The sequence below is a fragment of the Leptopilina boulardi genome, unplaced genomic scaffold (genome assembly GCF_019393585.1).
Source record: "Leptopilina boulardi isolate dan_hultmark-lab unplaced genomic scaffold, ZJU_Lbou_2.1 LbouV2_169, whole genome shotgun sequence".
NCBI lineage: Eukaryota > Metazoa > Arthropoda > Insecta > Hymenoptera > Figitidae > Leptopilina > Leptopilina boulardi.
Window position 1 is genome coordinate 2,125,402 of NW_026137717.1, and position 24,204 is coordinate 2,149,605.

Here is a 24,204-nt window from a genome sequence, read left to right on the forward strand (position 1 = left end):
TTTTATTTTTTATAATTAAGAAACGGATAATAATAAAATTGTGTTCAATAATAAAATTTAAATATTTTATTTATTATTTTAGAAAAATTTTGTTCTCTTAAATATTTTTAATTTTATTATCAATGAATGGTAAAGAAGATTCATATACACTCAAGCTTGGGGTGATATATATATTAACACGCATGGATATTTTTTGACAGATTAGAATTGAATTTTATTTAATTTCGTGAATTTTTTAGATAAACTTTATTAATATAAACAAAGTCTACAGTATTTTAGGTAAGTAAACAATTAATTTTTTCACTTATAATTGATTATTATTATATAGTTTCATGTAAAACTGTTGTTACCATGAATTCTAACCTCAAAAAATTGAGAGAGAAAAAAAAAAAATCTGCAATAATTATTTTACATTTTCCTAAAAAATTTCGGAGTATTATTTCACAAATATTCGATATTTATATAGATTATTTTTTTAATTTAATTCAAAAAAAATGTTTTTCTTTTTTTTTTGTTTGATAATGATATTTATCACAAAATAATTGATGTTGGTTTTTATTTGAAATATTTTCCGGCACAAAAATTATTCTCAAGAGAATGAGAAGAAGGGGAAAAATTTTCACATTTTTGTCAATTAAAAATTTACGTTAAAAAAAAAAATATATATATATATATATAAATAATTCGTTCAAATTAACTATAAAAATATTAAATTTAAAATTTATTGCAAAATGTAATTTTTATTGAAAAATTGTTTTTTTTAATTATAAAAAAATATATAATTTTAATTGATAACAATTATTTTATTTATTTAATTATAAATTAAATTAATTTTGTTCAATTAGTATTTTTAGTCTGTTAACAGTAAAATTTTAATTTTATTAAAATAATAAAATTATTTGATGGTTTTTAATATATTTTTAAATTCAATTGTTTTAAAATTTGAATTAAAAAAATTTAATTTTTTTTAATTCAATTATTATTTTAATTGTTTATTATTATTATTTATTATTTTTGTTACTGTTATTATTTTGTTATTTTTCTATTTTATTATTATTATTATTATTATTATTATTATTATTACTTAAATATAAATTAAACAAATATTTTTTAAATAAAATTCTTTTAATTTTGTATAAAATTGTTGTTTTTTTTTTTATTTGTATTATTTTGATAATTTCATTAATTAAAATAATAAGATAAAAAAAATACATTTTTTAATGAAAAAATCTGTTTTTTTTTTTACTATTTAGAAAAATGGTGTTGTCGTGTCGTTATTACAAGGCAAAATATCCCGAGGTGGAGGATGTTGTTATGGTTAATGTCCGCAGTATAGCGGAAATGGGTGCATATGTTCATTTATTGGAATACAATAATATTGAGGGAATGATATTGCTCTCGGAATTGTCAAGAAGACGTATTCGTTCAATTAATAAATTAATTAGAGTAGGAAAAACTGAGCCAGTTGTTGTCATTCGTGTTGACAAAGAAAAAGGTGAATTTTTCTTTTATTCATTAATTTTTTTCAGAAGAAAAAAAAAAAATAAATAAAAATGAAAAAGAATTTCTTATTTTATTTTACAAAATTTTTATTTTTTTTTGTATTTAATTTTTAAAATTTTGATTTTTATTTTTAAATATATTTTTATTTATTAAATTCTAATTTTTATTGTTATATATTTTTATTTTTTAATATATTTTTGAGAAATTAAAATTTTTTTTTTTTTAAGGCTACATTGATTTGAGTAAACGACGTGTTTCCGCTGAAGATGTGGAAAAATGTACGGAACGTTATGCAAAGGCAAAAGCAGTGAATTCAATACTTCGACATGTCGCGGAATTATTGCATTATGAAAATGATGAACAACTCGAGGAACTTTATCAAAAGACAGCTTGGTATTTTGAGGAAAAATACAAAAAACAAAAAGCATCGGCTTATGATTTTTTCAAACAATCAGTGTTGTAAGTATTATTTTGCAATTTGTATAATTTGAAGAAAAAAAAAAAAAAATTTCTTCCAATGGATTAATTAATTTTTAATTTAGTTGCAATTTTTTATATATTTTCTTTTTAAATTCTTTTTGTTTTATTTTCGCATAGGGATCCATCAATTTTAGCGGAATGCGGCTTGGACGATGAGACAAAGGAAGTTTTATTAAATAACATTAAACGTAAATTAACATCGCAAGCGGTGAAAATTCGCGCTGACATTGAATGCGCCTGTTATTCTTATGAAGGAATTGATGCTGTTAAAGCGGCATTAAAAGCAGGTTTAGCCCTATCCACCGAAGAGCTTCCAATTAAAATCAATTTAATTGCACCTCCACTTTATGGTAGTTAAATTTATAAAACAAAATTTTTTCAATTTTTAGCAAAATTTATTTTTTTTTTATTCAATTTATTTACAAAAGAAAAATTGAATTTTCAACTATTAAACATCCGAAATAGAATTGAAAAGAAATTGGTAATTTAAATTAAGAAATTTTATTTCGAAAAAAGTAGAATTTAAATTTACATTTTAAATTAAATTTTAAATAATTTAGTTTAAAAATAAAATAATTGTTAATTTAAATAAGTAAAAAAATTTTTAGTAAATAGTAAAATTAATTAATTTTTAGTTTAATTTTAATGGAATTTTGAAATGTAATTTTCTTTTTTTAAATTACAGTAATGACGACGAGTACGCCGGAGAAGCAAGATGGTCTTAAGGCCCTAAACGATGCTATTGAAGTGATTAAAGAAAAAATAACAACACTCGGAGGCGTTTTTGCAATTCAAATGGCTGTAAGAACAAAAGAAAAATTATTTTATTTAAAAAATCGTTTTTTTTTTATAAAAAAAGGAAAATTATGAATTTTATTTATTACATTGGAATAGAAAAAATTCCAGAACAAATTTTTTTCATTGAATCTAAATTAAAGAATCAATAATTGGAAATTAAAAATATATTTTTTTTTAAATTTTTATCGTTTTTCCACAATTTATGTATTAATTATTAATTTGTAAAATTTTGATTCTTAATTTTTTAAATCCATTTTTTAAAATTCATATTTTTGGATTTAATTTTAAAAAAACGTAATACCAAAATTTATTAATAATTGAATTTTGTAAATGACAATTAAAATTTGCAAAAAAATTTTCTTTAGCCGAAAGTTGTCACCGCAACCGACGAAGCGGAACTTCAACGGCAAATGGAGAGAGCAGAAATGGAAAATGCCGAAGTTGCTGGCGACGACGACGAGGAGGAAGTTGAGGGTATGGGCGACTTTAGCGGAGGTGAAGACGATAATGAGAACGCAGATTCACAAAAGGAAGAGGATTAAAAGAAAAAAGATAAAAAAAAAGGGAGAGGAATTCTTTTTGTTTATACGACAATTTTTTTTTCTCTTCTGCCATTTATTGAGGGGGGGGGGAAAAAAAAATAAAGAAAACAACGGCAATTATCGATATTTGTATAACGCAAATTTTTTTCAAAATATATAATTATGAAAATTGTCTCGTTTTTTTTTTTTTAATTATAAAATCCTGATGAATATTTAAAAATTTTATTTCGAAAATAAAAGTAGAATTTAAATTGAAAAATTGTTAATTTACAAAAATAAATCAAAAAATTCACAAAAATAAATAATTTAAAATTAAACAAAATTTAAAAATTTTGCGGATAACTTAAATTTTTTTTTTAACTAAAAATTTGTGTTTAGAGAAATTAACTAATTTATTAATTAAATTTTAATAATTAATAAATATATAAAAATTACTTAAATAAAAATATTTCTTAGTTTTTTTAAACAATTATTTAAATATTTTTCTTTTAAATTAAATAAATAATTTTATTAGTTAAATTAATAATTTTGAAATTAAAATTTTAAAATAAAATTTGTTTAAAAAATAAATGAAACTAAAGGTGATTTTTTTTTGCAATTTTTATTTCTTTTTATTACAAATTTCTGATGAAAGTCATTGAACAATCATTTTTTTTTTGCCAAATAAAAAAAGAATTTCTTTTTTTAAATTTTTAATCATTGGCAATGGTGACTTCAACTTCTACGCCAGGTTCAATGGAGATGCTGGTGATTTGTTTAACAATTTCGGATGGCGAATAAAGATCAATGACTCGTTTATGAATTCGCATTTGGAAACGATCCCAAGTTTTTGAACCCTCACCACAAGGTGTTTTACGAGTTGTGATCCTTAATATTTTCGTTGGTAAACGAACTGGTCCCTTCACCTTCAATTTTTGTTTTTTCGCTCCGTTTATCAATTCCGAGCACACTGAAAAATTTTAAACAAAAAAAAATTAGTTTTCTTTTCTTTTTTTTTAAATTAAATCTTTTTAAACAATTTTATTTATTTATAATTTTTTTTATTATAGTTTTTTTAAAATATTCGTTCTTCAACTATTGTAAAGTAAATTAATTTCGATTTTTTTTTAAGTGGAAATTAATTAATTAAATAAAAAAATTCGTAAACATATTTTTGTATAAAAAAATTAATAATAAAAATAATAATAATAATAATAATTCCAAATAAATAAAAATAAACGATAAAAACTAAAAAAAAAATACAACATTCTAAAAAAATACGATATTTAAACTAAGAAATCAATAACAAAAAAAAAACGTGTTACTCACCCTTTTCCAAAGATCTAACATTTCGGGAAGTCAAAGTAATCCGGATTCGATGAACTGGTGGAACATCGGGTCCTGGTTTTTCCGGATTTTCTGCTTTCAAACTAGCCTACAAAAATAACATAAAATATTTCTATATTGTTTATTTAACAAAGCGAAACAATTATATTCGTTTTTCGATCAACATAACCTCAAAAACGCCAAATTGACAATTGAATAACAAAAAAAAAAAAAAAAACAAATTAATATTCATATATACAAATAATTTGTGAATAAAACAGTAAATTTTACTATAGAAGAAAAAACAATACGATTTTACATGAAAAATAAAAAGAAAATAGACGCACTTGAAACGAAGCTAACCTCAAAAAAAAATGATTTTCATTTCATTGATTTACGAATAAAAGGGGAAAAATTCTCGAAATTGGAAAATATTTACAATTTTGTGAAATTTAATTAACTCACCATTTTTTGTTGCTAATTTCCTGGTCGAGATAAACAATTTATTCGATGAAAAATTGATCAGCGCTGAACCAGTGTTCTCATATGTGGCACGTGCACAAAAAGGTAGAAGAAAGGAAATTTGTCCACGAGGATTATTTCCGGTCCAATGCTGCCAATATAATTTAAAACGGAAACTGCGCTTACGCCACTATTCACAAGCAAAATATTAAATAAAATACAAGGTAAATTACATTTGGATAAAAGTTTTCTTAAATTAAATTTTTATTTTATCAAATAAATACAAAAAATGTTTAAAAAAAACTAATTGATAACAAATTAAAAAGAAAATAATTGCTTCTGTCAAAGATTCAAAAAAGAATTTTTTTTATGTTGGTAGAAGTATAATGTTGAGTTTTTCGTTATCTTGAGTTGGCAATGCTGCTCATTGCAAATGGCGTCGTCAAAAAGTAGAAGACACAATTTTTGTTCGCTAATATTAAATCTTCTAGTATTTTATTAATCATAACGGTAATTATACAAAAATTTTTTTCCTAATTAAGTACAATTATATATGAATAATCGAAAATAAATAAAAATTTCGTGGCAGTAAAGAAAATGAATAGATAAAATTTTTTTCGACAAATTTACAACCTAAAAATTGACATTACAACTTGTTGCAACTTGTTGTACAATGACTTCACATTACTGCCGCTGTATAACTTTCGAATTATATATTAAAATATTAATATAAAAAAAAATACGGATTAAATTTATTAAAATTATTAAATGAGAAGTAATAATTATTAACGAAATTGAAAAAAGGTTACTAAATTAAAAAAGTAGTTAAAAAAAAAAAATTTCTATGTTGGTAGCAGTATAATTTTGTTTCTTTTTGCGTTGGTAACACTGCTCACTACAGTTGTCCTGGTCATTGTTGAAAGCGCGGTTGAAAGTTACAGTAAATTTTTGGTGTAAAACAAAAAATATCTCATAATCTTTTTGTAAATTACAAATGTATTTCAATAATTAAGTTCAACTTGATCGAAATATTCAAGATTTCAACTTATTTTTGTTGGTGAGTATTAAAATTTTTTGTTAATTTGACAAATTTCCCGACACTTTGGAATTTAACCTAAAATTTACTGCAAAACCAATTTCACCTTTCGATTCAACATTTACACGGTTATTTGTCCCCCGTATTTTAGAGATAAAATTTAAAAAGCAAAATTTTGTTAAAAATATCATATATCGTATATTTATTTAACTAAATTTATTTATTTTCCAATACAGGTAAATATTTTATAAAAAATCAAATTTTAACGAATTTTTTTTTTCTAAAAATTCTAGTAATTTTATACAATTTTTTTGAACTTTATATTATTAGTTTAATTATTAATTAATTTTTTTGTATTTTTAAAAATAATTTACTGAATTTATTATTATTGAGTCTCTTTTTTGTTTAAATATTTATTAGGATAATTTTTTTTTTTTGCTTTTAATAAAGAAAATGATTATTTTTAATTGTTAATCGTTTGCAAAGTTTAGAATTTAAAAAAAATTTTCCATTAAAATTACTTTATTAATTAGTTGCAAATATTAATTATTTACAAAAAAAAGGGACATTAAGAAAAGATTTAATTTTTATAAAATCAAATTAAGAAATTATAAATTATTTGAAAGAAATATTTTGAAAATATTCTTAGTTATGTAAAATATACCATAAATTTTATTTTTTTTTATTAATTTACAGGTGTTCAATACATGAAGGATGGGTGTTTGTTGCGGAGCTGCTCCTGGAGGAGATCTTGCATTGCTGAGTCGCAGTTCAATGTAAATTGATCATAATTTTTTTTTCCTCAATTTTTCTTTTTAAAAATATTTACGAATGTTATTAATAAAATTAATTTGATTAAATATTTATAAATAATAATAATCCTTAAAAAAAATTTTGAAAAATATCAAATTCCAAAACTAAAAAATTTATTAATAAAATAAAAAATAATAAATATTTGCAATATTTCAATAGTTGCAGTAAAAAAAAATAGTTTTTATTCTATTTGTTTAATTTATTTTACAATTTATCGTAATATTTTTTTTAATTATTTTTTTATTCTAATAATTGTTCAGAGATTTATATAAATAATGATATATTTAAAAGTATAATGATAATTATTAGAAGTATGTAATAATTGATAATTACGATTACCAAATATTTTCTAATAAAATTATTTTTTTTCAGGCAATTGGTCCAGTAGAAGGAAGATTTTTAACGAGAGTATCTGCTGTTATCGTATCTTTTATACAACGCAGAAATTTTTCCTTACAGGTGAATCTTTTTTATCCAATAATTTTCAAAAATATCAATAAATGAAAAAAAAGTGTTATAAATTAAATAAAAAAAAATTAAAAATATAATAAAAAAATTATAGATTAAATTTATTTATAAATATAAAAATATTTATAAAAATTTTTATATTTAAAAATAATTGACGAGGATTTTTATTTATTTTACACATATAACATCGGAAATTATTTTTTTTTCAGGTAATTGGTTTTTTTTTTTGTAATATAGTTAATTTTATATAAAAATTTGGAAAATTATAATTCATTGAAAATTCCCTTATAAATAGTGTGGAAAATAATTGTATAATTAAATTAATATTTAATTTATTATTATTATTTATTTTTATTTATTTAATTTTTTGTTTTTTTTATGTTTTCAGGTCCATTTCAATTTTCCAAATATCGAAAAAAGACTAGGAAGGATGTGGAAGAAGAAAAGTGGCCCCAGCATACAATTTTTTTTTCTCTTTTCTTATTTTTTTTAAAAAAGATTTTTTTTTTCTGCTTCCAACCTTTCGCAGAAGTGCGATCAAGAAAAAGGGATCTTTGGAAGTTGGCCTGAAGCGCTCGAGAAGTGGCAATGACGTTATTGCCCCGACGTGGGATGATTCGCCGATCGATGAGTCGTTTTTTATTCAAACTCCTTCCCTGTTTAAAACGGTTATTATTTTTTTTTTGGTAATTTCAAATTAAAATAGATTTTAAAATTGAAAAAAAATGTTATATATTTAAAAATTTTTTCCAATTTTCTTGACTAAAAAAATTAAATAATTTCGGACTCGAGAGCCAGTAAATAATAAATTCGATTTAAATAAAATATTTTTTAAAAAAATGAAAAATAACAGGGAAGGAATTCTGACAACATAGTGACAGCATTGACAAAAGTTTATTATTTTCTGGTATTTTTTTTTTTTTTTTTGAGGGGTAATCTGAAAAAAAGCGTGTGATATTTTCGTAAAAAGCCCTGAAAAATTTCTAACACTTCCCACAATTTGAAAATATTACACGTTTTGTGGATTTTACTACCTTAATACTACGTAAATTAATAATATTGTCAATGTTTTTTTTCATTTATATTATTGTTATTTATTTTCTGTATAATATTTTTGTTTTCTAATTTTTCTTATTCAAAGTAATTTTCTTGTTGTAAAAAATAATTTCCATATTTAAAACTAAATTTATTGAATTTTTATTAATTTACTTTAAATAATTTAATTAATCTTTTGAATAATTTTTCAATATTTTCCATTGTAAATTCTTTTTTGTAATAATTCTCAAAAAGTTAAAAATTAATGCACGTGAAATTGAAAATAAGTTTTGTTTTGATAATTTTTTAATGAGGGACTATAATTAAATTGATTTTTTTTTTCAGAAAAAGAATCGCTCAGGTGACGACTGCGTCCCGGGACGTTAATCCTAGTGTAGGTAATTTTGCACCTGGGCGATATTATTTTCGTTATATTCGAATTTCGTTTTCGAATCGGGTATAGGTAGGAAATTCGGGAAAAGTAGTAGAGAAATATTTTTCGTTTTTAAATATAGCTGTAGGTAGGAAAATCGTGAAAAGTAGGCAAATCATTTTTTTTTCGTTTTAAATATAGATGTAGGTAGGGAAATTGGGTGTAAAAAAAAATGTAAGTAAAAAAAAAGTAACTGGAGTAGCAGTGAAAATTTATTTTATTTCAATTTATTATTTTTTTTTTTTGTCACTATGTTGTCCTATATATTAATGTTTTGTGAATGTTTTCTAAGTGTTTTGTGAATATGTTTTGTTTAATTAATTATTATTTTCAGTTCAATCATCGTGGTGAGCAATAATAATTCTTTTTTTTAATTTTTATAATCATTTATTTTTTCAGGAATGTGTAATTTATTATATTTCACTAATTTTTACTATATTTTACTAATTTTTACTATATTTTACTATATTTTACTATATTTAACTAAATTTAACTAAATTTATTTATATTACCATATATGAAAATTTTATTACTTTTACAAAAAATGAAAATATATAAAACAAAATTGTAAATAGCATTTAAATTACAAATTTTTTTTTATTTATCTGCTATTGCAAATTTTTCGGACATTTTTTCGGAAATTTTATTATTCAGCATTGCAATCGCGTAAATCGCAGCTTTTTTTTAACGGGAGTGTTATTAATATTTCGAGTAAGTACAATTTCCGGGTTATTAAATTTATTAATTATTAATTTTATATTTATTACTATCATTATTGATATTATTATTATTATTATTGTTGTTATTATTATTATTATTATAATAAATTATTATTATTAATATTTATAAAACTAAATTAAAAAAAAATTCCGGTGAAAAATTAATTTTGATTAAAAATTATTTTAACTAAATATAAAAACAATAAATTTAACAATTAAAAAATTTTTTTTTTTTGTTTTCTAAAAAATTTGCGTAAAAGCATTTTAAATAAGAGCGCATTTTTGTCAATTTCCGGTTTTTAGAAAGGAAATACGTGAGTTAAATACAGGACTAAAAATAACTGCCCAATTTAAAAAATGAAAAATCCAAATAATTTGCTTAATTAAACAAAATTATTATTTTATTTTTTATTCCCATTTTTTTTTGCAACTAAAAACCATAAATTAATAATAATAACAATAACGGTAAAAAAACAATTATATTGATCATGTGAGTTTTATTATCAAACAGAAATCAAGTTTTGATAAAAATTTTCTTATATTTTTTTTTTTTTGAACATATTTTTATTAAAAAAATACTCGACGTAATTTTTAAATGGGAATATTTTTATTATCCAGATTTAATTCGTTTTAAATATTAAGGTATAAATAATTTTTTATTTTCTTTGCAAAATATTATCAGGTGATAATAAATCTTGAATCATTTTATAACCTTAAAATTCTGACGTTTATTTGACGTTTCAATTTGAAAAAAAATAGGAATTCAAATTCCTCACTGATGATTAAAATTTAGAAACATTTTTATTTTCAATGGTTTTTTTTTTTTTCTTTGCATTTTTTCTAAATGAAAATTTTTTATTATATCGATTATGTAATAAAAAGTTAAATTCGTCACACAAAATAATTGTTTTTTTTTATCGTTGTTGATAAAATCTTGTGAAAAAAAATTTTTTTTCTTGTTTTGTAGGTGAAAAAATAAAATTTTAATTTAATTATGTATGGAATTATGAATAGAAATTTGTCGACATTAAAAAGAACAAATCTCCAAAATGTTAGACTCGCACATCATTCGTGAGTAAAAAAAATAAAATAATCATTTTTTTCTCATTTTATAATAATAATAATTAAAATTTGAGGAAAATTTTTTCAAGTGATCCAAAAAAAAAAAAAAAATGTTAACCTTGGATTTTTTTTTAAAAATATTTATTTATTTGTAATTTATAATTATTTTTTTTAGTAAAAAATGAAATATTTTATAAATAAATAAATGATAATAATAATAATAATGAATAAAATAATTATAAACTATTATTTTCATTGGCAATTATAATTTTTTTTTATTGAAAAATTATGGAATAATAATTAATTTTTTTAAATTATTTTAGGTGTAAAATTTTGATACTCGGGGGTGGAACAGGAGGATGTTCAATGGCAGCAAAATTATCGAGAAAATTCAAAGAAAAACCATCTCACGTGATAGTCGTTGATCCCGCCGAAGTATAAAAATTATTTAACAAAATCTGTTTTTTTTCTTTAATTTGTATTTATGAATTATTTTTTTTTTTTTTGTTCTCAGCATCATTATTATCAGCCATTTTTCACATTAATTGGCGGTGGAATTGGAAATATGAAAAAATGTCGACGAGAAATGAAAGATGTTCTTCCAAAAAATGCCCAATGGATAAATGATTTTGTCATTGAGATTGATCCAAAGAATCAAAAAATCACCACCAAAAATGGCGACACTGTTAATTATGAGATTTTAATTGTTGCCCTTGGACTTAAACTCAATTGGCAAGCTGTTGAGTATCGAAAATTATTTAAAAAAAAAAAAACTTTTTTTTTAGATTGAAAAATTAATTAATATTTTATACAATTTTTTTTTGATTTAATTTATTTTTATTAATTAAATTAATTAATTAATCAATTAAATTTTAATTATTTTTATTAATATTAATTTAAAAAATTAATTTTTGAAGTTGAAAAAAAAAATTTTATTTTATATATTTTTTATTTTTAAAGGTACCAGGACTGGTTGAGAGTCTTGATAATCAAAAATCGCAAGTGTGTTCAATTTATAGTCCAGAAACGGTGCCAAAAGTTTATGGGGCAATTAAAAGAACAAAAAATGGAAATGCACTTTTTACTTATCCAAATACACCGATTAAATGTGCAGGTGCACCACAAAAAATAATGTATCTCGCCGAAGCTTATTGGCAAAAAGTAAAGTATATTTTTCAAAATTAAAAAAAATTTTGGTTTTTCAATTTTTTCTTTTAAATTAAAAAAAAAAAATTCTAATTTGCATTTTGAAAAAAATTTGAAAAGAAATTTTGAATTTATAAATTCTTTTTTTAATTATTGAATTTGAATTTATAAATTTTTGGAAAAAAATTCTATTAAAATTTTTTTAAAAGTTTTAATTTAAAAAATATAATTAATTTTGAATGTAAAAAGGAAATTATTATTTTTTTTTTTTTTGTAATTTCAGCATAATTTGAGGGACAATATTAATGTTGTGTACAATACTGCATTGCCAGTGATTTTTGGAGTGAAAAAATACGCCGATGCACTTTGGAAAGTTTGCGAAGGTCGACAAATTAAAGTTCATTTAAGCACGAATTTAATTGAAATCAGGCCCGATAAGTGTGAGGCTGTTTTTCAAAATTTGGTGAAACCAGAGGAAAAACGAGTCGAAAAGGTTTTTATTTCAAATTTAATAAATTAATAATTAATTTATATTAATTTAATAAATAATTAAAACATTAAATTAATTATAATTAATGAAAAAAATAAATTTAAATAATTGAGGCCCAAAAAAATTTTTTAAAATTAAATTACCTAAATTAAAATAATTAAAATAAAATATATAATTCTAAATTTTGTTTAAAGAAGCAAATGGAAATTTTTAATTTTAGAAAATTAATAAATTAATAATTTTTTTCCCTCAGTATTCGCTGTTACACGTGACACCGCCAATGACAACACCTGACGTTTTAAAAAATAATCGTGATATAACCAATGAATCGGGTTTTCTTTGTGTCAATGAAAAAACTCTTCGTCATGACAAATATCAAAATATTTTTGGTATTGGAGACTGTACAAATACGCCAAATTCAAAAACAATGGCCGCAGTTGGTAGGATTAATTATTATTAAATTTAAAAATTTTATTTATAGAAATTTTCAAAATTATTTTCAAATTCTATTTATTTTTAAATTTCAAAATTTTTATTTATTTATTTCAAAATTTTATTTATTTATTTATTTTTAAATTATTTTTAAATAATTTGATATAATAAATTGATAAAAAAAAAATATTTTACAGCATCTCAAGTGAAAGTTTTATACGAAAATATCATGGACCATTTAGAGGGTAAAGAGATGTCACAAATTTATAATGGTTACGCATCATGTCCAATTGTCACTGGCAATGATAAATGTATACTTGCTGAATTTGATTATAAATTACAACCGCGTGAAACATTTCCCTATAATCAAAGAAACGAATCACATTTGGCTTTTCTATTGAAAAAAGATGTTTTTCCCTTTGTTTACTGGAATCTCATGTTAAAGTAAGTGGTACAAAAAAAAAAAATTTTTAATTTAAAAAAAGAGCATTTTGATTTTTTCTTTTTGCAAATTATAAAATTTTTCATATATGTAATTAGAAACAAAAAAATTCTTTTTTTTTCAGTGGCCACTGGCATGGACCTGAAGCATTTCGAAAAATTTTCCATCCTTTTGCAAAAAAATAATAAGTAATACGCTGAATTTTTACAAGAAAAAAAAAAGAAAGCAAATTCAGTTTCTAAAAATCGCGAATGGCGATTAAAGGATTTTTTTTTTCTTTTTAATATGAGAGATTAGTGTCAAGTGGTCCATATGTGATGTGAAATTGATGGAGAGTTAAAAAAAAAATGAGTCTTATGGAGTAGCACACAAACTGGAATTTTTTCTAGAGATGAGTATTTAAAAGTACGTTTTTTTAAAAACAAATTTTTTTACACTTTTCTTTTTTTGTACAAAAATATATTTTATTCTTTTTTTAGTAAAATTTACCATATATATTTTGGTGAAAATTTACTACACATTTGGTAGAATTTACTATATATATTTGGTAAAATTTAGTATATGTATATTTTGTAAAATTTACAATTATTTGTAAAATTTACTATATTCTGTAAATTTTACTGTGTTTGGTAAATTTTACTATACATTCGGTAAAATTTACCAAAAAAAGATTTTTTTTTTTCGTAAAAATTTACACCTTTTTTTTATAAAATTTATAATATATACTTTTTGTTGTAAATTATTATATATTATATTGTAAAATTTATTAATAAATATATTATATGGTTTTTGGAAAAATTTATTATTTTTCTATAGCAAAAATAAATATCGTTTTATGTGACTCGCATTCTGAAGAAAGGGACCTAAGAAGCAAACAATTATAGGTTATGTTCATAATAGTTTTATTTTTTGCGATTAAAATAAGTTTCCTTTTAATAATAATAAATAAAAATAATTTTTTTGGGGTATTTTTAATTGAATATATGAAAATTTAAACATTTGTATTTTGATTCCTCTTTGTGTATTTTCACTTCAAACTAACACAAACATAACCTCCCAGATAGCACGGAAACTTGCAGGAAGCTTGCGGCAAGTTCACCGTGAAAGCTTGTCTGAGCTAGCGGAATGTCCCACCCAGGGCAAGCTTTCCGTGAAAGCTTGCTGTAAGTTTTCCAGGAAAGGTTGCTGCAATCTTGCCATGAAAGATTTCTGTAAGCTTGCTACGTAAAGTTGCAGGAGAATTTCAACAAGCTTCTGGAAAGGTTGCTGCAAGCTTGCTGCAATAATAAACGTCACAAGGATTTTCAAATTAAAAAAAAAACAAATAAATTTTTTTTTAATTTAAAATGTATTTTTTAAAAATTGCAGCAAGCTTGCAGCAACCTTTCCAGAAGCTTGTTGAAATTCTCCTGCAACTTTACGTAGCAAGCTTACAGCAATCTTTCACGGCAAGCTTGCCGTAATCATTCTTAGTATGCTTGCAGTAATCTTATAGCAATCTTTCATGGCAAGATTGCAGCAACCTTTCCTGGAAAGCTTACAGCAAGCTTTCACGACAAGCTTGCCCTGGGTGGGACATTCCGCTAGCTCAGACAAGCTTGCACGGTGAACTTGCCGCAAGCTTGCTGCAAGTTTCCGTGCTATCTGGACTCTAATTTTTTAATCGTGGTAAAATTATCATAATGGTTACCTATGATTTCTCCAACAAGGTAAAAATATCTCTAATATAACCTACAATTTTTTAATCGCTCTAAAACTATTATAAATACGTGTAACCTACAATTTTTTAATCGTCCTGAAAACTATCATAAACATAACCTAAAAATTTTGAATCAAGGTTAAACTATCATAAACATAACCTATAATTTTTTAATCAAGGTGAAACAATCATGAACATAACCTATATAATTTTTTGCTTCTTACATTCCTTTTCTTCAGAAATGAAGATTTTTATAAACCTAACCTCAAAAACTATACTGTCTATTTATTGCAGTGTTTGTTTTTTATTAAACGATTTTTGTTAAATATTGAAAAATAAATTTTTTTTGAGGTTATGTTTCTCGAAATCTTTTTTACCGATAGTTTAAAACTGTTAAAAAAATGTTTTTTTTTACCGATATTAAAATTGATGGCAGTAAATTAAAGTACCTCTATATATTTATTTTTTTTTATTTATTTATATTTATATATATGAGTCTGTTACAAGTATAACTCCGTTGCGACGTCGTTATCGAGTAATAACAGTGATATGTGTTCTGTCTAACGATAAACTATTCGAGAAATTTCGCTTTTCATTTCTCGTTATTTCTAATCGCAAAAAAAAAAAAAAAAATAATTTTGTTTCTCGAAAAATTTTTTTTTCCCACTCTTCTTTTTAATTAAAATAATTTTTTTTTTTTCGAAACTAAAATTCCCTCTACTATATATGTATATTTTAGAGGAATTGGATTAGAAATAACGAGAATAGAAACAATTACATCGTTTTTTTTTTGTTTTTTCTAAGTTTTTTAACTACATTTTTTTTTTTTTTTTTATTATGGACAGTCATAATATTTTTTTTTTCTGGATTACGTGTGTTTCGATTATGGCCCTTTCTTAGAAATGCGCAGTTTTTTTCTTATAAAATTACAACACTAGTGTTTTACAATGAGAATATATATATAACATTTGCTGTAACGAAAAAAAAAAAATTAGCGTTTTATTATCTAATTTTTTGCCCCATTTCGTGAGGGGGAGAAATCTTTTTTTTTTGTAATCTACTAGAAATATAGAATGAAAAAAGAAACTAGAAATTTTTCACACACTAATTTTTTATTGTCGATAAATTACTTTACCGATTGAACACAGATTGGAAACTGTGTGTGTGTGTGTGTGTGAAAAAATTCCTAAAGGTCCGTTCAATATATAAAATAGAAATGGCATTGAAAATTAATTACTATATAGTATTCGAATATTTTTTTTTGTTCTTCGCTGTTTTAAAATCTCAATAGGGAGAGAGAAAAATTTGAAAATTATTCTTTTGAATATTTTTCTTAAAATTATATATATATGCGCGATATATAATTATTATTATATTATAATTATTATTATGCTATTATAATAATAATAATTATTATATTATTATAATTATTATTATACTATTATTATTATTATTATTATATTATTATTATTAATATTATCATTATTATTACCATATTCGTATAATATATAGATTATCTATTTACATGTACACGAAATGCAAATAATGCAAATAGTATAGGGTAGTAGTTTTTTTTTTTTTTATATCGTTTTCCTACCCGAGCTGCCTCTACTCACACACATCCAAACACTGTGCTCTCCACTTAATTCAGATACTGTTCTTTTTTTTATTTATTTATACGAAAGACGCTCACTTATTCAATGGATGAATTTTTTTTTTTTTTCGAAAAATGAATTGTAATTCGACTTTATTGTAAAAAATTTTTTTTTTACTAAAAAACGTTTTTTTGATGTATATAAAGGTAGCAAACTTCGTATTGAACTGAACAGTCTTTGGCTCGACTACAGTGAACACTTTCGATACGAAAAAAATTCGCAGGAGATCAGTGTTTTTTTTTTTTATTTTTTGCGTTTTTTTTTTTTTGTAAAGAAATAAAAATCAAAATCTCAAATACGAGACATTTTGTGTAAAAATTGTCAGTCATATATATATTTTCTATATATATATATAATAAATTAATTATAAGTCATTAAGAACTCTTTTTACAATATCTATATACAAATTAAAATTAACTAAATCGTAAACAATACGAGGATTTATAAATACTGTTTAAAAAAAAAAAAAAAAAGTGCTTGGAAGTACGTCACATTTCTTTTCCATCTTATCGAAAAAAAAAATATCAAAAAAATTTTTAGAATAGGTTTTCGAAATTGAAAATTTGCAATTATAAAAATTAAAATGTTAGAGTTCTTCTAAGATTTATCTGATTTGAAGAAAAGAAAAAAAAATGCAATGAGATGTGTATAAAAAATCATTCATTCTCGATTAACAGGCATACCGTGAATTTTTATCATATTTCCCGTCCTTTTCACCGTGTTTTTGTCCTTTTTTCTTTTTGGTTTCTATTTTTTTTTTTTTTTTTTTAAGCGCACAGTAAACTGCGTGTGGATGGAAAAGGAAATGCTTCTTATTTTCTTTTTTTTTTTTTCATCTTCTTTTTCATTCCCTAGAGAACAACATCGGGTAGGGAGCAATGCCACTAGGCAAGTTGCATCCCACTTCTTCCACCATGACGACCCACACCAATCATTGAACCACCACCGGTCATATCGTCGCGTACAATTTTCCTTTCTTTGTAATAAATTTCCTCACTTTCCTTGTCGCAAAGCAATAATAGTGCACCGCCAAATAGAAAAATTGCCGCACCCCAACCAACGCCATAGGCCCAACCAAATTCCCATATTGGACGATTTCCTGTTGAAATCATTTTTTTTTTAAAATATTTTATTTTATTTTGAGTTTGATTTTGACTTTTTCAAATTTTTAATTAAATTTTAGTAAAAGGGGTCATTTAAATATTACGTAAGTATATTTTCAAGGGTTTTTGGACCAAATAAGCATATTGTAAATGGAAAAAATAAGAATTTTAAGCAACTGAGGAACCCCTCCCTCCCCCTTAGATGCTTACGTCACCGAAAAAACTATAATTCTAAATTTAAGAATATAGTTTTTTCCACAGAAAATTAAAAGGCATTAAAATAAGCTGCAACGCTTCTTATTTTAATGCCTTTTAATTTTTTGTGTCAGTGACGTAAGCATTTAAGGGAGAGGGAGGGGTTCCTCAGTTGATCAAAAATTCTTATTTTTTCCATTTACAATATGCTTATTTGGTCCAAAACCCTTGAAAATATATGCTTACGTAATACATGAATGGCATGGGAAACACAGTTTTCTGTGGCTCTCAAATTGAGATCATAAACAGCATCAAAACGTTGCATTATCAACAATTTGATACACTTTATGCACAGAAAATTAAAAGGCATTAAAATAAGCTGCAACGCTTATTATTTTAATCCAATTTTGCTTATTTTAATACCAAAATGGATTAAAATAAGCAAAATTGGATTAAAATAATAAGCGTTGCAGCTTATTTTAATGCCTTTTAATTTTTTGTGTGGTTTCAATTTGAGATCCTCAGAAAAACTGTAAATAGTCGGCAATAAGATATTCATAAATTTAGAATATTTTTTTTTTTCAGTGGTAATACTTGAATGACCCCCTTAAAGTTAAATTCAAGGTAAAATCAAAGTGAAAGTCATTACCTATTGAGAAAAATGGAAAAACGAATATAGTAATTTTTACTACTTTAAAAGTAAAATCGGAACTGTCCTCTTGTTTCTGCGCATTTCTGTCAATTTTTACTCCGAAAATAGAAAAAATTAACTATTTCTGTAATAATTTTTACTATTTCAGAAGTAAATTTTACTATTTCTGAAGTAATAATTGCCAAAAATGCGATTTTACTTTTAAAATAGTAAAAGTTACTTTATTCGTTTTTCCATTTTTCACCGTGATATGAAAGTCAAAGTGAAATTACATAATTGCACCCCTGTCTGCTGTAACTGACAAAAAAAAAGGATTAGTGTAAAAATTAGTAAAGAATTTTTTATTACCATAATTTAATTCCGCTGCAAAGCAAACGGGATAAATGACCAATGCAATCAGCAACGACAAAACTGTATGGGAAAAGAAAAGATTTGTTAATGCGGAAGAAAGAAAAAGAGATTTTAATTATTTTTTTTTTGTTATACTCACAGGCAATTCCCATGCAAAAAACAGCGAATCTGTAGTATTTATGTTTTCTGCGATGGTCCTGTGTACGAAGACCTAATCCTGTTAAAACAGTTGCAACAATATCGGCGAGTATGCAAACAATGCATAATGCTGCGGCAGCTCTTATGTATTCTGTAAAAAGAGGGGGGGGGGAAATTAAACTATAGTTATGATTTTTTAAACTTTTTGTGGTTTTTAAAACTAATTACAGTTTTAAAAAACTGCTTCTATATTGGATATAATCTCTAATAATGCAAAGTAAACTAGAATTTTTATAAAGGTTGCGACAAATTTTTTGCCTACTTCAAAAATAAGAACCAGACTATATACTTTTCCAAAGTAATTCGGATTCGAATCTGACATCAGGAATTTATTCAGTATCCGATCCTGCATACAAAACAGTACCTAAACTTGCAGCAATATTTGCAACATTTGTCTCGATATTTTAAAATTGCAACAATATGCCAGAAATAATGGCATTATTGTGAGGCAACACTGCAAAAAGAAATATATTTTATTTTAAGATGTTTTGGTAGCGTTTTTAAGACATCAAGATGTTTAAGATGTCTTAAAATCGCTACCAAGTTATCTTAAAATAAGATATACTTCTTTTTGCAGTGAATGTTGCGGTAAAAATTGCTGAAATTTTAGTTGCTATGAGTGACGTCTTTTTGGCACCTAACATCACCCACAGCATCTAAAATTTCAGCAATTGCCTCACAATAATGCCATTATTTCTGCAATATTGTTGCAATTTAAAAATTCTAAATATACTTAGGCAATATTGATGCAATTTTAGGCTCTGCTTGGGATGCTTGACCAATTCTGAGGTCAGATTCAGATTCAAAATACATGCAAAAAAATGTTCACCTAAAACAATGATATATTTCTCTAGAATAGGGAAAATTTTTGTTATTTTAGTGAAACATATCGCTGATCTATGGTGAAGATTTTTTTTTGCGTCTGGTTGTTGGTTCAGAAGTAGGGTAAAATTTTGTCGGCTTTCTATTATCTATAGAAATATTTCCATGTAATATTCTTTAGTTTTTTAGCAAATAGTAAAAATATTTTTGAATAGAATAATGTATTTTTTGGGATATTGTGTAGTATACGAACCAACATCGCGAGCTTGATAACAACCGGGAGCATCTTGAATATTAAATGGAAGAGGTGTTTGTGCTCCCTCCTCGATGCAATGTTCAAAAAGTCCTTGTCTCCATCCCGAGGCCATTAGCCAATCAGTCGATGCAAGGCCCATTATCATCAATAATACCACTATTACCCCACATATAAAGGCGATCACCTGTGAGAGAATTAATTAATTATTATTATTATTAGCGGAAAACCTTCTTTAAAATCACCTTCATTATACCCTTGAAAATCCAATAATAATTCTTTAATAATTCACTATACTTTAATAAGCCAATGATAATAAAAATCCATTGATAATCCACTATAATAAATAGTAATTTGTAATAGTAATTAATAATCCACTATAATAAGCCTTTAATAATCCGTTAATAATCTACTAATAATCCTTTAATAATCCGTTAATAATCTACTAATAATCTGCTAATTATTTTTAATTTTCAATCCTTTATTTAAAAAAGAAACTAAAGGGAACAAAATTAAAAATATATGTACACATTTTGGTATAGTTGAGAATAGAAAAGAAAATTCGAGATACCTTATAAAGAAAATTTTAAGGGACAACAAATTTTACATAATAAAACATTTTTCTACCTGGGCGATCTCATTATCTCCCATGTGGTCATCCGCAACCGTGTACATGATCATTTTCATCAAAAAAAAAAAGAAAAAAAAAACTATTTAGATCCTTCAATAATACTTTCTCCCTTCGCGAACAATTTTCCCGCTATTATCTCATCCGTTTCTCCTCCAGGTTGGCAAAAATTCGATCAACTCTTGTGACGTAAAATCTTTGCGAACATTGCTAACACTTGTTTTTTTTTTTTTTTTTTTTAACTTTTGGTATTAAAAATTTTTTCTTTTTGGAAATAATAAATGGGGGATATGTGATGGTTGTAGAAAAAAAGGGAACTTTTTTTTAATTTCGACCACCTTCAATCGATGTAAGTAAAAAGCCCGCGGGAAAAGGAACACTGGATTTTGATTTTTCACGAAATAAGTGAAAAATGGTTTTCTTTTCTTTTTTTGTAATTTACTAGATTATCCGTGGCTCTTGTGTAAGAGATAAAACGGCCATATTCACTAAACAGTTTTTAGTCATTGAAAATAAGGATTTCTATAGAGGGGAAAAGCGCGAGATGTGATTTTCACATTTTCTTTTTTTTTTTTTTTTTTTTTTTTGCACGAGAAGGTCATCTCTCGGTCGGTGTGATAAGGCGGAAAAATAAAATACCTTTTGTCGATATCAAAAATGATTTTACTCCGCGAGGGTGTAATATTGATTTTTCACGACTATACATATATACAGAAACTACATTACCGCACGTTCTGTTAATTCATTTAAAAAAAAAAAAATTTGTTTACTGCAATTTCATATAGAATTTTTTCTTTTAATTGAATTTAATATGTACAACAAACTGAAAATATTTTTATCTTAATTTTTAGTTTTAAAAAAAATAATTTTTCTCATACCTTTAATGGTCTTGTGATCGTGACCGTTTCTATTACCGTTGTTTGGGACATTTTTAAAGGACTAACTGAAAAAAGATAATAATTTTAGGAAAAACAACGAGAAATAATAATAATAATAATAATAATAAAAAGTGCAAATTAAAAATAGAGAATAGGCTATATTTTTCAGGGAGAACATAATATAACCTTAAAATCACCGTAATATTAATGAAAAAAAGAAAATTTACCTAAAACAGTGAAAGGTTTCAGTAGAATAGCGAAAGATTTAACTAAAACAAGTAAAATTTTTTGCTAATTTAGTGAAACGTTTCGCTGTTCCAGGTAAACTGTTACATTAATTGAATATTAGCAAACTTTTACATGGAAAAAATTTTAATTTAAAACAGCGATATATTTTTCTGGAATATAGGGAAAACTTTTGCTGTTTTAATGAAACATTTCACTGTTCCAGTAAAACTTATCGCTTTTCCAGGTAAAGGTTTTTTTTTCCGTGATAAATTTTAACATTACTTGAATATTAGCTAAATATTATAATATTCTTATATTACAAATTACAAATATCTTACAATTGTAATATTACTAGATTGTAATATTGTAATATTGTAATAAATTTTAATATTTAGGTAATATCTAAACGATATTACATTGTAATATTTAGTTAATATTTAGAAAATATCTAGATAATATTACATTTTATTATTCAGGTAATATTAACATGTAATATTTACTAAATATTACAATGTAATATTGGCGAAATATTATATTGTAACATTACTTGAATATTAGTTATATTACATTTTAATATTTAGGTAATGTGTAGATGATATTACATTGTAATATTTAGTTAGTATTTACGAAATATCTAAATAATATTACATTACATTATTTAGGTAATATTACCATGTAATATTTAATGAATATTACAATATAATAACTGAATATTAACTAAATATTAATATAATATCACTAAAATATTACATAGTAACATTACTTAAATATTAGCTAAATATTACATATTGTGATATTACCTAAATATAAGTTAAATATTACAGCCAAGTATTATTTAGGTAATATTTAGGTGATATTACCTTATTTTTTTTAGTTAATATCTGGATGATATTTTACAATGTAATGTTTAGTTAAATTTAGATAATATTTAGATAATATTACATTATAATACTTATGTAATATCTAGATGATATTATATTGTAATATTTAGTTAGTATTTACGAAATATCTAAATAATATTACATTACATTATTTAGGTAATATTACCATGTAATATTTAATGAATATTACAATATAATAACTGAATATTAACTAAATATTAATATAATATCACTAAAATATTACATAGTAACATTACTTAAATATTAGCTAAATATTACATTGTGATATTACCTATATATAAGTTAAATATTACATTATTATTTAGGTAATATTCAGGTGATATTACATTATTTTTTTTAGTTAATATCTGGATGATATTTTACAATGTAATGTTTAGTTAAATTTAGATAATATTACATTATAATACTTATGTAATATCTAGATGATATTATATTGTAATATTTATTTAATATTTAGTTAATATCTACTTAACATTACATTGCGTATTACTACGAGTCTTTCATGTAATATTATTGTGATATTAAGGTAATGTTATGTGCTGCTTGGGTTAAAGATAAAAATTAAAAAATATAATAATAATAATAATAATAATGCAACAATCAGAACCAAAAATAAATAAAAAAATTCAAAAAATAAAATTAAAAAATTGTGTTGAAATTCCAATATGATGAGAGTGAAGTGTTTAAATAAAATATTTATTAATGACGCATACTCTGTACATAGATATATATATGTATATCTTAGTAATTGAAAAATCTTTCAAGAAAAAATTCTTATCATTTATATATAAAAAAAATTGAAATACATTTCTAGTTTTTCTATATTTTTTTTCCAAAATTCTCTTGAAATGTATTAATTATTATTATTTTTATATATATATATATATTATTTAAAAAAAAAAAATTGATGAACCCTATCCATATTTTTAATGTGCATATTTAAAAAAATATATATAATTTATTCACAATTCTTCATTGTTGAGCATTTTTCTTTAAAAAAAAATTCACACAATATTATTATTAATAAACACATACACTTACAATGGAAAAATAAACAAAAGCACTGTCTTTTGTTTTTTGACACTTTCAGCTGTTTCTCTTTTTATATAATAATAATATGTATATATATATTTAAATGTCACATATACACTTCAAATCACGCACTTGTCGACTAGGTTATACTTCTTGATAAAACATTGTTCGTATATGAATGATTGTTATAATTGAATCTAATTGAATTAAGGAGAAATACCTTTCATGGACTCAATAATATATATGATTCACGAACTTTAATCGAGTTTTTCTTTTAATGATTTAAAAAAAAAAATGGGGAAAGGGTAAAAAAAATGACGTCAATAATCATTAATTTTTTTCTCTCTCTCTCTCTTTTTCTATATCTTCAAGATGAAATGACGCCGAAAATAATTTTTGAGCATGAATTATTTTATGTATATATATAGTTATAGAAGGGAAA

General features: G+C 23.4%; 4 protein-coding genes across 7 annotated transcripts; 2 read left to right on the plus strand and 2 right to left on the minus strand.

Moving 5' to 3' along the window:
- The first annotated feature begins 139 nt into the window (after positions 1-139).
- LOC127277496 (eukaryotic translation initiation factor 2 subunit 1) lies at positions 140-3,495 on the plus strand. Its single transcript, XM_051298659.1, has 6 exons — positions 140-279; positions 1,254-1,495; positions 1,731-1,962; positions 2,101-2,333; positions 2,669-2,784; positions 3,147-3,495. Exons 2-6 carry the CDS (start codon positions 1,258-1,260, stop codon positions 3,321-3,323), a joined length of 996 nt encoding a protein of 331 aa, XP_051154616.1. The 5' UTR covers positions 140-279; positions 1,254-1,257; the 3' UTR covers positions 3,324-3,495.
- A 410-nt stretch (positions 3,496-3,905) lies between these two features.
- Positions 3,906-5,259, minus strand: LOC127277498 (40S ribosomal protein S20). The gene is made up of 3 exons (XM_051298661.1): positions 5,094-5,259; positions 4,632-4,737; positions 3,906-4,272 (listed from the first exon to the last, which is right to left on the minus strand). Exons 1-3 carry the CDS (start codon positions 5,094-5,096, stop codon positions 4,016-4,018), a joined length of 366 nt encoding a protein of 121 aa, XP_051154618.1. The 5' UTR covers positions 5,097-5,259; the 3' UTR covers positions 3,906-4,015.
- A 4,664-nt stretch (positions 5,260-9,923) lies between these two features.
- On the plus strand, positions 9,924-13,866 carry LOC127277499 (sulfide:quinone oxidoreductase, mitochondrial). Of its 3 annotated transcripts, none has more exons than XM_051298663.1 (9): positions 9,924-10,084; positions 10,562-10,665; positions 10,980-11,091; positions 11,171-11,395; positions 11,617-11,817; positions 12,086-12,295; positions 12,546-12,732; positions 12,922-13,168; positions 13,291-13,866. In XM_051298663.1, the coding sequence occupies exons 2-9, from the start codon at positions 10,589-10,591 to the stop codon at positions 13,349-13,351; spliced, it is 1,320 nt and encodes a 439-aa protein (XP_051154620.1). In that variant the 5' UTR covers positions 9,924-10,084; positions 10,562-10,588; the 3' UTR covers positions 13,352-13,866. The 3 variants fall into 3 exon arrangements, with proteins under 3 accessions (XP_051154620.1, XP_051154621.1, XP_051154619.1); XM_051298664.1 differs by having other exon boundaries at positions 9,943-10,059; XM_051298662.1 differs by lacking the exon at positions 9,924-10,084 and adding an exon at positions 10,091-10,236.
- A 1,453-nt stretch (positions 13,867-15,319) lies between these two features.
- LOC127277501 (transmembrane protein 47) lies at positions 15,320-24,136 on the minus strand. Of its 2 annotated transcripts, XM_051298666.1 has the most exons (6): positions 23,772-24,136; positions 21,601-21,665; positions 20,095-20,281; positions 18,961-19,110; positions 18,819-18,881; positions 15,320-17,619 (listed from the first exon to the last, which is right to left on the minus strand). In XM_051298666.1, the coding sequence occupies exons 2-6, from the start codon at positions 21,649-21,651 to the stop codon at positions 17,405-17,407; spliced, it is 666 nt and encodes a 221-aa protein (XP_051154623.1). In that variant the 5' UTR covers positions 21,652-21,665; positions 23,772-24,136; the 3' UTR covers positions 15,320-17,404. The 2 variants fall into 2 exon arrangements, with proteins under 2 accessions (XP_051154623.1, XP_051154622.1); XM_051298665.1 differs by lacking the exons at positions 21,601-21,665; positions 23,772-24,136 and adding an exon at positions 20,722-21,271.
- Positions 24,137-24,204: the final 68 nt, after the last annotated feature.

What these genes read in the sequence shown, in the direction of transcription:
- LOC127277499 (XM_051298663.1), top strand. Translation starts at nt 10,589, where the DNA reads ATGTATGGAATTATGAATAGAAATTTGTCGACATTAAAAAGAACAAAT. An exon ending in TAGTCGTTGATCCCGCCGAA is followed by an intron (nt 11,092 to 11,170) that starts GTATAAAAATTA and finishes TTTTGTTCTCAG; the next exon opens with CATCATTATTATCAGCCATT. An exon ending in AGGAAAAACGAGTCGAAAAG is followed by an intron (nt 12,296 to 12,545) that starts GTTTTTATTTCA and finishes TTTTTCCCTCAG; the next exon opens with TATTCGCTGTTACACGTGAC.
- LOC127277501 (XM_051298665.1), bottom strand. Translation starts at nt 20,781, where the DNA reads ATGAAAATGATCATGTACACGGTTGCGGATGACCACATGGGAGATAAT. An exon ending in GAGATAATGAGATCGCCCAG is followed by an intron (nt 20,282 to 20,721) that starts GTAGAAAAATGT and finishes ATTCTCTCACAG; the next exon opens with GTGATCGCCTTTATATGTGG. An exon ending in TTTTTGCATGGGAATTGCCT is followed by an intron (nt 18,882 to 18,960) that starts GTGAGTATAACA and finishes TTTCCCATACAG; the next exon opens with TTTTGTCGTTGCTGATTGCA.
- LOC127277498 (XM_051298661.1), bottom strand. An exon ending in TGTTAGATCTTTGGAAAAGG is followed by an intron (nt 4,273 to 4,631) that starts GTGAGTAACACG and finishes AAAATTTTTCAG; the next exon opens with TGTGCTCGGAATTGATAAAC.
- LOC127277496 (XM_051298659.1), top strand. Translation starts at nt 1,258, where the DNA reads ATGGTGTTGTCGTGTCGTTATTACAAGGCAAAATATCCCGAGGTGGAG. An exon ending in TTTTTCAAACAATCAGTGTT is followed by an intron (nt 1,963 to 2,100) that starts GTAAGTATTATT and finishes ATTTTCGCATAG; the next exon opens with GGATCCATCAATTTTAGCGG. An exon ending in AATTGCACCTCCACTTTATG is followed by an intron (nt 2,334 to 2,668) that starts GTAGTTAAATTT and finishes TTTAAATTACAG; the next exon opens with TAATGACGACGAGTACGCCG.